The 17,341-nt window shown below is 56.0% G+C and overlaps 1 protein-coding gene across 2 annotated transcripts in view; it reads left to right on the top strand.

The window, feature by feature from the left end:
* The window catches only part of LOC144738311 (uncharacterized), a 39,147-nt gene that overhangs the window by 13,117 nt on the left and 8,689 nt on the right, over positions 1–17,341 (top strand). For both annotated transcript variants that reach the window (XM_078621318.1, XM_078621317.1), the window contains exons 4-6: positions 5,382–5,458; positions 8,500–8,718; positions 14,706–14,929. In XM_078621318.1, coding sequence (XP_078477444.1) covers positions 5,382–5,458; positions 8,500–8,718; positions 14,706–14,929 — 520 coding nt within the window. The remainder of the gene's footprint in view (positions 1–5,381; positions 5,459–8,499; positions 8,719–14,705; positions 14,930–17,341) is intronic.

Here is a 17,341-nt window from a genome sequence, read left to right on the forward strand (position 1 = left end):
ACACACTCACATACACACAGTCACACACTCACACACTCACATACACACAGTCACTCACACACACTCACACACGCTCACTCACTCACACTCACGTACACACACTCACGTACACACACACTCACATACACACAGTCACTCACACACACTCACTCACACACTCACTCACACACACTCACACACTCACTCACTCACATACACTCACACACTCACTCACGTACACACACAGTCACTCACACACACTCACACACTTACACACTCACATACACACAGTCACACACTCACACACTCACATACACACAGTCACACACTCACACACTCACATACACACACTCACACACTCACACACTCACATACACACACTCACACACTCACACACTCACATACACACACTCACACACTCACACACTCACACACTCACATACACACAGTCACTCACACACACTCACACACACTCACTCACTCACACTCACGTACACACACTCACGTACACACACTCACGTACACACACTCACGTACACACACACACACTCACATACACACATTCACTCACACACACTCACACACGCTCACTCACTCACACTCACGTACACACACTCACGTACACACACACTCACATACACACAGTCACTCACACACACTCACTCACACACTCACTCACACACACTCACACACTCACTCACTCACATACACTCACACACTCACTCACGTACACACACAGTCACTCACACACACTCACACACTTACACACTCACATACACACAGTCACACACTCACACACTCACATACACACAGTCACACACTCACACACTCACATACACACACTCACACACTCACACACTCACATACACACACTCACACACTCACACACTCACATACACACACTCACACACTCACACACTCACACACTCACATACACACAGTCACTCACACACACTCACACACACTCACTCACTCACACTCACGTACACACACTCACGTACACACACTCACGTACACACACTCACGTACACACACACACACTCACATACACACATTCACTCACACACACTCACGTACACACACTCACGTACACACACTCACACACACACTCACATACACATAGTCACTCACACACACTCACTCACACTCACGTACACACATACACTCACACTCATATATACACACAGTCACTCGCACACTCACTCACTCAACCACTCACACACTCACTCACTCATACACACACACATACACTCATATATACACACAGTCACTCACACACTCACTCACTCACACACGTATATATACACACTCATACACACTCACATACACACATACACGTACACACACAGTCACTCACTCACACTCACACACTCACTCACACTCATATATACACACAGTCACTCACACACACACGTATACACGTACACACACACTCACTCACACACTCACACACTCACACTCATATATACACACAGTCACACACACGTACACACGTACACACACACTCACTCACACTCACACTCATACAGTCACTCACACTCATATATACACACAGTCACTTACACACACACGTACACACGTACACACACACTCATATATACACACAGTCACACACGCACACACGTACACACGTACACACACACTCACTCACACTCACGTACACACATACACTCACACTCATATATACACACAGTCACTCGCACACTCACTCACTCAACCACTCACTCACCACTCACTCATACACACACACATACACTCATATATACACACAGTCACTCACACACTCACTCACTCACTCACACACTCACACTCATATATACACACAGTCACTCACACACTCACTCACTCACACACGTATATATACACACTCATACACACTCACATACACACATACACGTATACACACAGTCACTCACACACACTCACACACTCACACACTCACACACTCACACACTCATACACTCACTCACACTCACGTACACACTCACTCACTCATGTACACACGTACACACGTACATACACACACACTCAACCACTCACTCACTCATTCACTCACCCACTCACACGCTCACTCATTCACTCACATATACACACACACACACAGTCACTCACACACTCACACACACGTACACACACACTCACACACACGTACACACACACTCACACACTCACACACACGTACACTCACGTACACATGTATATACACACACTCACACACACTCACACACTCACACGTACACACACACACGTACACTCACGTACACATGTATATACACACACTCACACACACTCACACACTCACACGTACACACACACACGTACACTCACGTACACATGTATAACAACAACCGCCATTCGCCACTAAGTGGCGGTGACGTCACCACGACGCTTGTGCCAGGCCATGTGCACCCTGAGGCCACGTGAAGTGTCGAACGCCCGCTGGCAGGAGGTCACGGGGCAGACCCAGCAGGTGCCACGGGTCGACTGACCGAGATGACCGAGATGACTGGCTGATGCACCACCTGTGCCCCCTACTGTGCCAACTTGCTGTGCTTTAGCCACCCGGCGCTCCGCTCGTTGTTGTGAGCGTCGCTCCTCCGCCCTCCGTTGTTGTTGGAGGGCGACTGCCTCCAACTGCCCAGTAGCGTCCTTCACGAGCCTCCTCCACAGAGGCCGATCTTGACACCGCTGGTACCAGTCATCGGCAAGTCCACTCAGCTCCACGTTCTCCTGTACCACATCACTCCATCTCTTCTCTAGCCCGTGCCGCGCCCCTTTAGCCCCCTCGATCCGGCCGAACAAAAGCTGTTTAGGCATGCGGTGGCTGGGCATGCGGGCTACATGACCCAGCCAACGCAGCCTTGCCTGCCGGAGGAGCTCACTGATGGGACTTTGCCCAGATCTTTCAAGGACTTGTGAGCTCCTCACACAATCCAGCCTGGTTAAACCCAGGATGGATCGTAGGCAGGCCAGCCTAAATGTTTCCAACCGGCGAAGATGCTCCACTAGGGGGGTCCACGTTTCGCAAGCATAGAGAAGGGAGGGAATGACCGTGGCCGAGAAGACCTGAAGCTTCGTGCGGAGCGACAGACCAGGCAGCTCCCACACAGCGTCACGCAACCGATGAAAAGATATTGCCGCTCGACTGATTCGGAGTGAGACCTCTGCTGATAAACTGGAGCCGGTCATAAGCACACTGCCCAGGTATGGGAAACTCTCCACTCTCTCCACAACTCACACACACACACGTATACACGTACACACACACTCACTCACACACTCACACACTCACACTCATATATACACACAGTCACTCACACACTCACACACACACGTATACACGTACACACTCACTCACACACACACACTCACTCACACACTCACACTCATATATACACACAGTCACTCACACACACACGTATACACGTACACACACACTCACACACTCACTCACACACTCACACACTCACACTCATATATACACACAGTCACTCACACACACACGTATACACGTACACACTCACACTCACTCACACACTCACTCACACACTCACACACTCATATATACACACAGTCACTCACACACACACGTATACACGTACACACACACTCACTCACACACTCAGACTCATATATACACACAGTCACTCACACACACACACACACACGTATACACGTACACACTCACTCACACACACACACTCACTCACACACTCACACTCATATATACACACAGTCACTCACACACACACACGTATACACGTACACACTCACTCACACACACACACTCACTCACACACTCACTCATATATACACACAGTCACTCACACACACACGTATACACGTACACACACACTCACTCACACACTCAGACTCATATATACACACAGTCACTCACACACACACACGTATACACGTACACACACACTCACACACTCACTCACACACTCACACACTCACACTCATATATACACACAGTCACTCACACACACACACGTATACACGTACACACACACTCACTCATTCACACACTCACACACTCATATATACACACAGTCACTCACACACACACACGTATACACGTACACACTCACTCACTCACACACTCACACTCATATATACACACAGTCACTCACACACACACGTATACACGTACACACACACTCACTCACACACTCACTCACCTACAACAACAACCGCCATTCGCCACTAAGTGGCGGTGACGTCACCACGACGCTTGTGCCAGGCCAAGTGCACCTTGAGGCTGCCACGTGAAGTGTCGAACGCCCGCTGGCAGGAGGTCACGGGGCAGACCCAGCAGGTGCCATGGGTTTACTGCTGTGCCAGGCTAGGTGCATGAGGAGGTCACGGGGCAGACCCAGCAGGTGCCATGGGTTTACTGCTGTGCCAGGCTAGGTGCATGAGGAGGTCACGGGGCAGACCCAGCAGGTGCCATGGGTTTACTGCTGTGCCAGGCTAGGTGCATGAGGAGGAGGTCACGGGGCAGACACAGCAGGTGCCACGGGTCGACTGACCGAGATGACCGAGATGACTGGCTGATGCACCACCTGTGCCCCCTACTGTACCAACTCACACACTCACACACTCACACACACCACATGATGATGCTGATGATGCTGATGATGCTGATGTTGATGATGCTGCTGATGATGATGATGATGATGTTGATGATGTTGATGATGATGTTGATGATGCTGCTGATGATGTTGATGATGCTGCTGATGATGATGTTGATGATGCTGATGATGATGATGCTGATGATTCTGATGATGATGATGATGTTGATGATGTTGATGCTGATGATGATACTACTGATGATGATGATGCTGATGATGATGATACTACTACTGATGATGATGATGCTACTGATGATGATGCTAATGATGATGATGATGATACTACTGATGATGATGATACTACTGATGATGATGTTGATGATGATACTACTGATGATGATGATACTACTGATGATGATGATGCTGATGATGATACTACTGATGATGATGATACTACTGATGATGATGATACTACTGATGATGATACTACTGATGATGATGATACTACTGATGATGATGATGCTGATGATGATGCTGATGATGATGATGCTAATGATGATGATAATACTACTGATGATGATGATACTACTGATGATGATGATGATGATACTACTGATGATGATGATACTACTGATGATGATACTACTGATGATGATGATGATGCTAATGATGATGATGATGATGCTAATGATGATGATGATGATACTACTGATGATGATACTACTGATGATGATGATACTACTGATGATGATGATACTACTGATGATGCTGATGATGATGCTGATGATGATGATGATACTACTGATGATGATGATGATGCTGCAGGCTACGGAGGAGGATTCAACGAGCGTGAGAATGTTGAGTACATCGAGAGAGAAGAGTCTGATGGCGAATACGATGAGGTGAGTGTCTCACTCTGTCTGACTCTGTCTCTCTGTGTGAGTCTCTGTGTGTGTGTGTGTGTCTCTGTGTGTCTCTGTGTGTGTCTCACTCTGTCTGACTCTGTCTCTCTGTGTGAGTCTCTGTGTGTGTGTGTGTGTCTCTGTGTGTCTCTGTGTGTGTCTCACTCTTGTCTGACTCTGTCTCTGTGTGAGTCTCTGTGTGTGTGTGTGTCTCTGTGTGTCTCTGTGTGTGTGTCTCTGTGTGTCTCTGTGTGTGTCTCACTCTGTCTGACTCTGTCTCTCTGTGTGAGTCTCTGTGTGTGTGTGTCTCTGTGTGTCTCTGTGTGTGTGTCTCTGTGTGTCTCTGTGTGTGTCTCACTCTGTCTGACTGTCTCTGTGTGAGTCTCTGTGTGTGTGTGTGTGTCTCTGTGTGTCTCTGTGTGTGTGTCTCTGTGTGTCTCTGTGTGTGTCTCACTCTGTCTGACTCTGTCTCTCTGTGTGTGTCTCTGTGTGTGTGTGTCTCTGTGTGTCTCTGTGTGTGTGTCTCTGTGTGTCTCTGTGTGTGTCTCACTCTGTCTGACTCTGTCTCTCTGTGTGTGTCTCTGTGTGTGTCTCACTCTGTCTGACTCTGTCTCTCTGTGTGAGTCTCTGTGTGTGTGTGTGTCTCTGTGTGTCTCTGTGTGTGTGTCTCTGTGTGTCTCTGTGTGTGTCTCACTCTGTCTGACTCTGTCTCTCTGTGTGTGTCTCTGTGTGTCTCTGTGTGTGTCTCACTCTGTCTGACTCTGTCTCTCTGTGTGAGTCTCTGTGTGTGTGTGTGTGTGTCTGTGTGTGTCTGTCTGTGTGTCTCTGTGTGTGTCTATGTGTGTGTCTCTGTGTGTGTGTCTCTGTGTGTGTCTCTGTGTGTGTCTCTGTGTGTGTGTGTGTGTGTCTGTGTGTGTCTGTCTGTGTGTGTGTGTGTGTCTGTGTGTGTCTGTCTGTGTGTCTCTGTGTGTCTCTCTGTGTGTGTCTCTGTGTGAGTCTCTGTGTGTGTCTATGTGTGTGTCTCTGTGTGTGTCTCTCTGTGTGTGTCTCTGTGTGTGTCTCTGTGTGTGTGTGTGTCTTTCTGTGTGTCTCTCTGTGTGTGTGTCACTCTGTGTGTGTCTCTGTGTGTGTGTCTCTGTGTGTCTATCTGTGTGTGTCTCTGTGTGTGTCTCTGTGTGTGTCTATGTCTGTGTCTCTGTGTGTCTCTCTGTGTGTGTCTCTGTGTGAGTCTCACTCTGTGTGTGTCACTGTGTGTGTCTCTGTGTCTGTGTGTGTCTCTGTGTGTGTCTCTGTGTGTGTCTCTGTGTCTCTCTGTGTGTCTGTGTGTCTCACTCTGTCTCTGTGTGTGTGTCTCTGTGTGTCTCTGTGTGTGTCTCTGTGTGTGTCTATGTGTGTGTCTCTCTGTGTGTGTCTCTGTGTGAGTCTCACTCTGTGTGTGTCACTGTGTGTGTCTGACTCTGTCTCTGTATGTCTCTGTGTGTGTGTCTCTGTGTCTCTGTGTGTGTCTCTGTGTGTGTCTCTGTGTCTGTGTATGTCTCTGTGTGTGTCTCTGTGTCTCTCTGTGTGTCTGTGTGTGTGTGTCTCACTCTGTCTCTGTGTGTGTGTCTCTGTGTGAGTGTCTCACTCTGTCTCTGTGTGTGTGTGTCTCACTCTGTCTCTGTGTGTGTGTCTCTGTGTGTCTCTGTGTGTGTCTCTGTGTGTGTCTCTGTGTGTCTCTCTGTGTGTGTGTCTCTGTGTGTGTGTCTCTGTGTGTGTGTCTCTGTGTGTCTGTGTCTCTGTGTGTGTGTGTCTCTGTGTGTGTCTCTCTGTGTGTGTCTCTGTGTGTGTCTCTGTGTGTGTCTCTGTGTGTGTCTCTGTGTGTCTCTGTGTCTCTGTGTCTCTGTGTGTCTGTGTGTGTCTCTGTGTGTGTCTCTGTGTGTGTCTGTGTGTGTGTCTCTTGTGTGTCTGTGTGTGTGTCTCTGTGTGTGTCTCTCTGTGTGTGTCTCTGTGAGTCTCTATCGGTGTGTCTCTGTCTCTCTCTCTCTCCCCGTGTCTCTCTCCCCGTGTCTCTCTCTCCCCGTGTCTCTCTCACCCCGTGTCTCTCTCCCCGTGTCTCTCTCTCTCCCCGTGTCTCTCTCCCCGTGTCTCTCTCCCCGTGTCTCTCACACCCCGTGTCTCTCTCTCCCCGTATCTCTCTCCCCGTGTCTCTCTCCCCGTGTCTCTCTCCCCGTGTCTCTCTCCCCGTGTCTCTCTCCCCGTGTCTCTCTCCCCGTGTCTCTCTCCCCGTCTCTCTCGCCGTGTCTCTCTCTCTCCGTGTCTCTTTCTCTCCCCGTGTCTCTCTCCCCGTGTCTCTCTCCCCGTGTCTCTCACACCCCGTGTCTCTCTCTCCCCGTGTCTCTCTCCCCGTGTCTCTCTCCCCGTGTCTCTCTCCCCGTGTCTCTATCCCCGTGTCTCTCTCCCCGTGTCTCTCTCCCCGTGTCTCTCCCCGTGTCTCTCTCTCTCCCCGTGTCTCTCTCTCTCCCCGTGTCTCTCTCCCTGTGTCTCTCTCACCCCGTGTCTCTCTCACCCCGTGTCTCTCTCTCCCCGTCTCTCTCTCTCCGTGTCTCTCTCCCCGTGTCTCTCTCACCCCGTGTCTCTCTCCCCGTGTCTCTCTCCCCGTGTCTCACCCCGTGTCTCTCTCCCCATGTCTCTCTCCCCGTGTCTCTCATCCCGTGTCTCTCTCCCCGTGTCTCTCTCCCCGTGTCTCTCTCACCCCGTGTCTCTCTCACCCCGTGTCTCTCTCTCTCCCCGTGTCTCTCTCTCTCCCCGTGTCTCTCTCTCTCACCCCGTGTCTCTCGCTCTCCCCGTGTCTCTCTCCCCGTGTCTCTCTCCCCGCAGTTTGGACGGAAGAAGAAACGTTTCCGTGGGTCTCTCTCACCCCGTGTCTCTTTCTCTCCCCGTGTCTCTCTCTCTCCCCGTGTCTCTCTCTCTCCCCGTGTCTCTCTCTCTCACCCCGTGTCTCTCGCTCTCCCCGTGTCTCTCGCTCTCCCCGTGTCTCTCTCCCCGTGTCTCTCTCCCCGCAGTTTGGACGGAAGAAGAAACGTTTCCGTGGGTCTCTCTCGGCTTCGGGCTCCACGGAGACACGGGGACTCGGAGGGAGACACCAGCGGTCGGGGAACGCCAAGAGACACGGCGAGAGAGACACGGCGGGGGGAGAGAGACACGGCGAGAGAGACACGAAGGGACTTGAGGAGGAGGAAGAGGAAGAGGAGGAGGAGGATTTGTCTAAATACAAACTGGACGTAAGAGACACGGCGACAGAGAGAGACACGGGGAGAGACACGGGGAGAGACACGGGGAGAGACACGGGGAGAGACATGGGGAGAGAGACACGGGGAGAGAGACACGGGGAGAGAGACACGGGGAGAGACATGGGGAGAGACATGGGGAGAGAGAGACACGGGGAGAGACACGGGGAGAGACATGGGGAGAGAGACACGGGGGGAGAGACACGGTGAGAGAGAGACACGGGGAGAGAGACGGGGAGAGAGAGACACGGGGAGAGAGAGACACGGGGAGAGAGACACGGGGAGAGAGAGAGACACGGGAAGAGAGACATGGAGAGAGAGACACGGGGAGAGAGAGACACGGGGAGAGAGAGACACGGGGAGAGAAAGAGACACGGGAAGAGAGAGAGACACTGGGAGAGAGACACGGGGAGAGAGACACGGGGAGAGAGAGACACGGGGAGAGAAAGAGACACGGGAAGAGAGAGAGACACGGGGAGAGAGACACGGAGAGAGAGAGACACGGGGAGAGAAAGAGACGGGAAGAGAGAGAGACACGGGGAGAGAGAGACACGGGGAGAGAAAGTGACACGGGAAGAGAGAGAGACACGGGGAGAGAGACAAGGGGAGAGAGAGAGACACGGGGAGAGAGACACGGGGAGAGACACGGGGAGAGAGACACGGGGAGAGAGAGACACGGGGAGAGAGAGACACGGGGAGAGAGACACGGGGAGAGAGACGGGGAGAGACATGGGGAGAGAGACACGGGGAAAGAGACACGGGGAGAGAGAGACACGGGGAGAGAGACACGGGGGGAGAGACACGGGGAGAGAGACACGGGGAGAGAGAGAGACACGGGGAGAGACACGGGGAGAGACATGGGGAGAGAGACACGGGGAAAGAGACACGGGGAGAGAGACACGGGGGTAGAGACACGGGGAGAGAGACACGGGGAGAGAGAGAGACACGGGGAGAGACATTGGGAGAGAGACACACGGGGAAAGAGACACGGGGAGAGAGAGACACGGGGAGAGAGACACGGGGGGAGAGACACGGGGAGAGAGAGACACGGGGAGACACGGGGAGAGAGACACGGTGAGAGAGAGACACGGGGAGAGAGAGACACGGGGAGAGAGACACGGTGAGAGAGAGAGACACGGGGAGAGAGAGACACGGGGAGAGAGAGACACGGGGAGAGAGACACGGGGAGAGAGACACGGAGAGAGAGACACGGGGAGAGAGAGACACGGGGAGAGAGAGACACGGGGAGAGAGAGAGACACGGGAAGAGAGAGAGACACGGGGAGAGAGACACGGAGAGAGAGACACGGGGAGAGAGAGACACGGGGAGAGAGACACGGGGAGAGAGAGAGACACGGAGAGAGAGACACGGGGAGAGAGAGACACGGGGAGAGACACGGGGAGAGAGACACGGGGGGAGAGACACGGGGGGAGAGACACGGTGAGAGAGAGACACGGGGAGAGAGAGACACGGGGAGAGAGAGACACGGGGAGAGAGACACGGGGAGAGAGAGAGACACGGGAAGAGAGACACGGAGAGAGAGACACGGGGAGAGAGAGACACGGGGAGAGAGAGACACGGGGAGAGAGACACGGGGAGAGAGAGAGACACGGGAAGAGAGACACGGAGAGAGAGGCACGGGGAGAGAGAGACACGGGGACAGAGAGACACGGGGAGAGAAAGAGACACGGGAAGAGAGAGAGACACGGGGAGAGAGAGACACGGGGAGAGAAAGAGACACGGGAAGAGAGAGAGACACGGGGAGAGAGACACGGAGAGAGAGACACGGGGAGAGAGAGACACGGGGAGAGAAAGAGACACGGGAAGAGAGAGAGACACGGGGAGAGAGACAAGGGGAGAGAGAGAGACACGGGGAGAGAGACACGGGGAGAGACACGGGGAGAGAGACACGGGGAGAGAGAGACACGGGGAGAGAGACACGGGGAGAGAGACACGGGGAGAGAGACACGGGGAGAGAGACACGGGGAGAGAGACGGGGAGAGACATGGGGAGAGAGACACGGGGAGAGAGAGACACGGGGAGAGAGACACGGGGGGAGAGACACGGGGAGAGAGACACGGGGAGAGAGAGAGACACGGGGAGAGACACGGGGAGAGACATGGGGAGAGAAACACGGGGAAAGAGACACGGGGAGAGAGAGACACGGGGAGAGAGACACGGGGGTAGAGACACGGGGAGAGAGACACGGGGAGAGAGAGAGACACGGGGAGAGACATTGGGAGAGAGACACGGGGAAAGAGACACGGGGAGAGAGAGACACGGGGAGAGAGACACGGGGGGAGAGACACGGGGAGAGAGACACGGTGAGAGAGAGACACGGGAAGAGAGAGACACGGTGAGAGAGAGAGACACGGGGAGAGAGAGACACGGGGAGAGAGAGACACGGGGAGAGAGACGGGGAGAGAGAGACACGGGGAGAGAGAGAGACACGGGGAGAGAGAGACACGGGGAGAGAGACACGGGGAGAGAGAGAGACACGGAGAGAGAGACACGGGGAGAGAGACACGGGGAGAGAGAGACACGGGGAGAGAGACACGGGGGGAGAGACACGGTGAGAGAGACACGGGGAGAGAGAGACACGGGGAGAGAGACACGGGGGGAGAGACACGGTGAGAGAGAGACACGGGGAGAGAGACGGGGAGAGAGAGACACGGGGAGAGAGAGACACGGGGAGAGAGACACGGGGAGAGACACGGGGAGAGACATGGGGAGAGAGACACAGGGAAAGAGACACGGGGAGAGAGACACGGGGGTAGAGACACGGGGAGAGAGACACGGGGAGAGAGAGAGACACGGGGAGAGACATTGGGAGAGAGACACACGGGGAAAGAGACACGGGGAGAGAGAGACACGGGGAGAGAGACACGGGGGGAGAGACACGGGGAGAGAGAGACACGGGGAGACACGGGGAGAGAGACACGGTGAGAGAGAGACACGGGGAGAGAGAGACACGGGGAGAGAGACACGGTGAGAGAGAGAGACACGGGGAGAGAGAGACACGGGGAGAGAGAGACACGGGGAGAGAGACACGGGGAGAGAGACACGGAGAGAGAGACACGGGGAGAGAGAGACACGGGGAGAGAGAGACACGGGGAGAGAGAGAGACACGGGAAGAGAGAGAGACACGGGGAGAGAGACACGGAGAGAGAGACACGGGGAGAGAGAGACACGGGGAGAGAGACACGGGGAGAGAGAGAGACACGGAGAGAGAGACACGGGGAGAGAGAGACACGGGGAGAGACACGGGGAGAGAGACACGGGGGGAGAGACACGGGGGGAGAGACACGGTGAGAGAGAGACACGGGGAGAGAGAGACACGGGGAGAGAGACACGGGGAGAGAGAGAGACACGGGAAGAGAGACACGGAGAGAGAGACACGGGGAGAGAGAGACACGGGGAGAGAGAGACACGGGGAGAGAGACACGGGGAGAGAGAGAGACACGGGAAGAGAGACACGGAGAGAGAGGCACGGGGAGAGAGAGACACGGGGACAGAGAGACACGGGGAGAGAAAGAGACACGGGAAGAGAGAGAGACACGGGGAGAGAGAGACACGGGGAGAGAAAGAGACACGGGAAGAGAGAGAGACACGGGGAGAGAGACACGGAGAGAGAGACACGGGGAGAGAAAGAGACACGGGAAGAGAGAGAGACACGGGGAGAGAGACAAGGGGAGAGAGAGAGACACGGGGAGAGAGACACGGGGAGAGACACGGGGAGAGAGACACGGGGAGAGAGAGACACGGGGAGAGAGACACGGGGAGAGAGACACGGGGAGAGAGACACGGGGAGAGAGACACGGGGAGAGAGACGGGGAGAGACATGGGGAGAGAGACACGGGGAGAGAGAGACACGGGGAGAGAGACACGGGGGGAGAGACACGGGGAGAGAGACACGGGGAGAGAGAGAGACACGGGGAGAGACACGGGGAGAGACATGGGGAGAGAAACACGGGGAAAGAGACACGGGGAGAGAGAGACACGGGGAGAGAGACACGGGGGTAGAGACACGGGGAGAGAGACACGGGGAGAGAGAGAGACACGGGGAGAGACATTGGGAGAGAGACACGGGGAAAGAGACACGGGGAGAGAGAGACACGGGGAGAGAGACACGGGGGGAGAGACACGGGGAGAGAGACACGGTGAGAGAGAGACACGGGAAGAGAGAGACACGGTGAGAGAGAGAGACACGGGGAGAGAGAGACACGGGGAGAGAGAGACACGGGGAGAGAGACGGGGAGAGAGAGACACGGGGAGAGAGAGAGACACGGGGAGAGAGAGACACGGGGAGAGAGACACGGGGAGAGAGAGAGACACGGAGAGAGAGACACGGGGAGAGAGACACGGGGAGAGAGAGACACGGGGAGAGAGACACGGGGGGAGAGACACGGTGAGAGAGACACGGGGAGAGAGAGACACGGGGAGAGAGACACGGGGGGAGAGACACGGTGAGAGAGAGACACGGGGAGAGAGACGGGGAGAGAGAGACACGGGGAGAGAGAGACACGGGGAGAGAGACACGGGGAGAGAGAGAGACACGGGGAGAGAGAGACACGGGGAGAGAAAGAGACACGGGAAGAGAGAGAGACACGGGGAGTGAGACACGGAGAGAGAGACACGGGGAGAGAGAGAGACACGGGGAGAGAGAGACACGGGGAGAGAGAGACACGGGGAGAGAAAGAGACACGGGAAGAGAGAGAGACACGGGGAGAGAGACACGGAGAGAGACACGGGGAGAGAGAGACACGGGGAGAGAGAGACACCGGGAGAGAAAGAGACACGGGAAGAGAGAGAGACACGGGGAGAGAGACAAGGGGAGAGAGAGAGACACGGGGAGAGACACGGGGAGAGAGACACGGGGAGAGACACGGGGAGAGACATGGGGAGAGAGACACGGGGAAAGAGACACGGGGAGAGAGAGACACGGGGAGAGAGACACCGGGGGAGAGACACGGGGAGAGAGACACGGGGAGAGACACGGGGAGAGACATGGGGAGAGAGACACGGGGAAAGAGACACGGGGAGAGAGACACGGGGGGAGAGACACGGGGAGAGAGAGACACTGGGAGAGAGACACGGGGAGAGAGAGACACGGGGAGAGAGACACGGTGAGAGAGAGAGACACGGGGAGAGAGAGACACGGGGAGAGACACGGGGAGAGTGAGACACGGGGAGAGAGACACGGGGAGAGAGAGAGACACGGAGAGAGAGACACGGGGAGAGAGAGACACGGGGAGAGAGACACGGGGGGAGAGAGACACGGGGAGAGAGACACGGGGGGAGAGAGACACGGGGAGAGAGACACGGGGAGAGAGAGACACGGGGAGAGAGAGACACGGGGAGAGAGACACGGGGGGAGAGACACGGTGAGAGAGACACGGGGAGAGAGAGACACGGGGAGAGAGAGACACGGGGAGAGAGAGAGAGACACGGGGAGAGAGACACGGGGAGAGAGACACGGGGAGAGAGACACGGGGAGAGAGAGACACGGGGAGAGAGAGAGAGACACGGGGAGGGTAGTGTATAGTAGATGCTGATGATGATGATGCTGATGATGCTGATGATGCTGATGATGCTGATGATGCTGATGCTGATGATGCTGATGATGCTGATGATGATGCTGATGATGCTGATGATGATGATGATGCTGATGATGCTGATGATGATGACGATGATGATGACGATGATGATGACGATGATGATGACGATGATGACGCTGATGATGCTGATGATGATGATGCTGATGATGATGCTGATGATGATGATGCTGATGATGCTGATGATGATGATGACGATGATGATGACGCTGATGATGCTGATTGTATCTGCAGGATGACGATGATGATGCTGATGATGCTGATTGTATCTGCAGGATGACGATGATGATGACGATGATGATGCTGATGATGATGATTGTATCTGCAGGATGACGATGATGATGATGATGCTGATTGTATCTGCAGGATGACGATGATGACGACGACGACGACGACGATGACGACGTGGATTTGTCTAAGTACGCCCTGGACGACGATGAGGAGGTGGAGGGCGTGAAGGAGGTGGACAAGGTGGACACTGAGGACAAGCAGGGAGACAAGGTGGACAAGCAGGGAGACAAGGTGGACAAGCAGGGAGACAAGTTGGACAAGCAGGGAGACACTGACGATGCAGAGAAAGACGGAAAAGGGTGAGTGGGTGGGTGAGTGGGTGGGTGAGTGAGTGAGTGAGTGGGTGAGTGGGTGGGTGGGTGGGTGAGTGGGTGAGTGGGTGGGTGAGTGGGTGAGTGGGTGGGTGGGTGAGTGGGTGGGTGAGTGGGTGAGTGAGTGGGTGGGTGAGTGGGTGGGTGAGTAGGTGGGTGGGTGAGTGAGTGAGTGGGTGGGTGGGTGGGTGAGTGGGTGGGTGGGTGGTTGAGTGGGTGAGTGGGTGGGTGAGTGGGTGGGTGAGTGGGTGGGTGAGTGGGTGGGTGGGTGGGTGAGTGAGCGGGTGGGTGAGCGGGTGGGTGAGCGAGTGGGTGAGCGGGTGGGTGGGCGGGTGGGTGGGCGGGTGGGTGAGCGGGTGGGTGGGCGGGTGAGTGGGCGGGTGGGTGGGTGAGTGAGTGAGTGAGTGGGTGGGTGGGTGAGTGGGTGAGTGGGTGGGTGGGTGAGTGGGTGGGTGAGTGGGTGGGTGGGTGAGTGGGTGGGTGAGTGGGTGGGTGGGTAAGTGAGTGAGTGAGTGAGTGGGTGGGTGGGTGGGTGAGTGGGTGAGTGAGTCGGTGGGTGAGTAAGTGAGTGAGTGAGTGGGTGAGTGAGTGGGTGGGTGGGTGGGTGGGTGAGTGGGTGGGTGAGTGGGTGGGTGAGTGGGTGGGTGAGTGGGTGGGTGAGTGGGTGGGTGGGTGAGTGGGTGGGTGAGTGAGTGGTTGGGTGAGTGAGTGAGTGGGTGGGGGAGTGGGTGAGTGAGTGAGTGGGTGAGTGAGTGGGTGGGTAAGTGGGTGGGTGGTTGAGCGGGTGGGTGGGTGGGTGAGTGGGTGGGTGAGTGGGTGAGTGAGTGGGTGGGTGAGTGGGTGGGTGAGTAGGTGGGTGGGGTGGGTGGGTGAGTGAGTGAGTGGGTGGGTGGGTGGGTGGTTGAGTGGGTGAGTGGGTGGGTGAGTGAGTGGGTGGGTGAGTGGGTGGGTGGGGTGAGTGAGTGGGTGAGTGAGTGGGTGGGTGAGTGAGTGGGTGAGCGAGTGGGTGGGCGGGTGGGTGGGCGGGTGGGTGAGCGAGTGGGTGGGCGAGTGAGTGGGCGGGTGGGTGGGCGGGTGGGTGAGTGAGTGGGTGAGTGAGTGAGTGGGTGGGTGAGTGGGTGGGTGGGTGAGTGAGTGGGTGGGTGAGTGGGTGAGTGGGTAGGTGAGTGAGTGAGTGGGTGGGGGAGTGGGTGAGTGAGTGAGTGAGTGGGTGGGTGGGTGGGTGGGTGGGTGAGTGGGTGGGTGGTTGAGCGGGTCGGTGGGTGAATGGGTGGGTGAGTGGGTGAGTGAGTGGGTGGGTGAGTGGGTGGGTGAGTAGGTGGGTGGGTGGGTGAGTGAGTGAGTGAGTGGGTGGGTGGGTGGGTGGGTGAGTGGGTGGGTGGGTGAGTGGGTGGGTGGGTGGTTGAGTGGGTGGGTGGGTGGGTGAGTGGGTGGGTGGGTGGGTGAGTGAGTGGGTGAGTGAGTGGGTGGGTGAGCGAGTGGGTGAGCGAGTGGGTGGGCGGGTGGGTGAGCGGGTGGGTGAGCGGGTGGGTGAGCGAGTGAGTGGGCGTGTGGGTGGGTGTGTGGGTGGGTGGGTGAGTGAGTGAGTGGGTGAGTGAGTGGGTGAGTGAGTGAGTGGGTGGGTGAGTGGGTGGGTGGTTGGGTGAGTGAGTGAGTGAGTGGGTGGTTGAGTGGGTGAGTGGGTGGGTGGGTGAGTGAGTGAGTGGGTGGGTGAGTAGGTGGGTGGGTGAGTGAGTGAGTGGGTGGGTGGGTGGGTGAGTGGGTGAGTGGGTGAGTGAGTGAGTGGGTGGGTGAGTAGGTGGGTGGGTGAGTGAGTGAGTGGGTGGGTGGGTGGTTGAGTGGGTGAGTGGGTGGGTGAGTGGGTGGGTGGGTGAGTGAGTGGGTGGGTGAGCGGGTGGGTGAGCGGGTGGGTGAGCGGGTGGGTGAGCGGGTGGGTGAGCGAGTGGGTGAGCGGGCGGGTGGGTGGGTGGGCGGGTGGGCGAGTGGGTGAGTGGGTGGGTGAGTGGGTGGGTGGGTGGGTGAGTGGGTGGGTGGGTGAGTGGGTGAGTGGGTGAGTGGGTGAGTTGGTGGTTGGGTGAGTGAGTGAGTGAGTGGGTGGGTGGGTGAGTGGGTGGGTGGGTGGGTGAGTGGGTGGGTGGGTGGGTGGGTGAGTGGGTGGGTGGGTGAGTGGGTGGGTGGGTGGGTGAGTGGGTGGATGGGTGGGTGAGTAGGTGAGTGAGTGAGTGGGTGGGTGAGTAGGTGAGTGAGTGAGTGAGTGGGTGAGTGGATGAGTGAGTGAGTGGGTGGGTGGGTGAGTGAGTGGGTGGGTGAGTGGATGAGTGGGTTGGTGAGTGAGTGGGTGAGTGGGTGGGTGGGTGGGTGGATGGTGGGTGGGTGGGTGGGTGGGTGATTGGGTGAGTG

This window comes from Lampetra planeri, chromosome 81, assembly GCF_965212315.1.
Source record: "Lampetra planeri chromosome 81, kcLamPlan1.2.h2, whole genome shotgun sequence".
NCBI classification, from domain to species: Eukaryota; Metazoa; Chordata; class Hyperoartia; order Petromyzontiformes; family Petromyzontidae; genus Lampetra; species Lampetra planeri.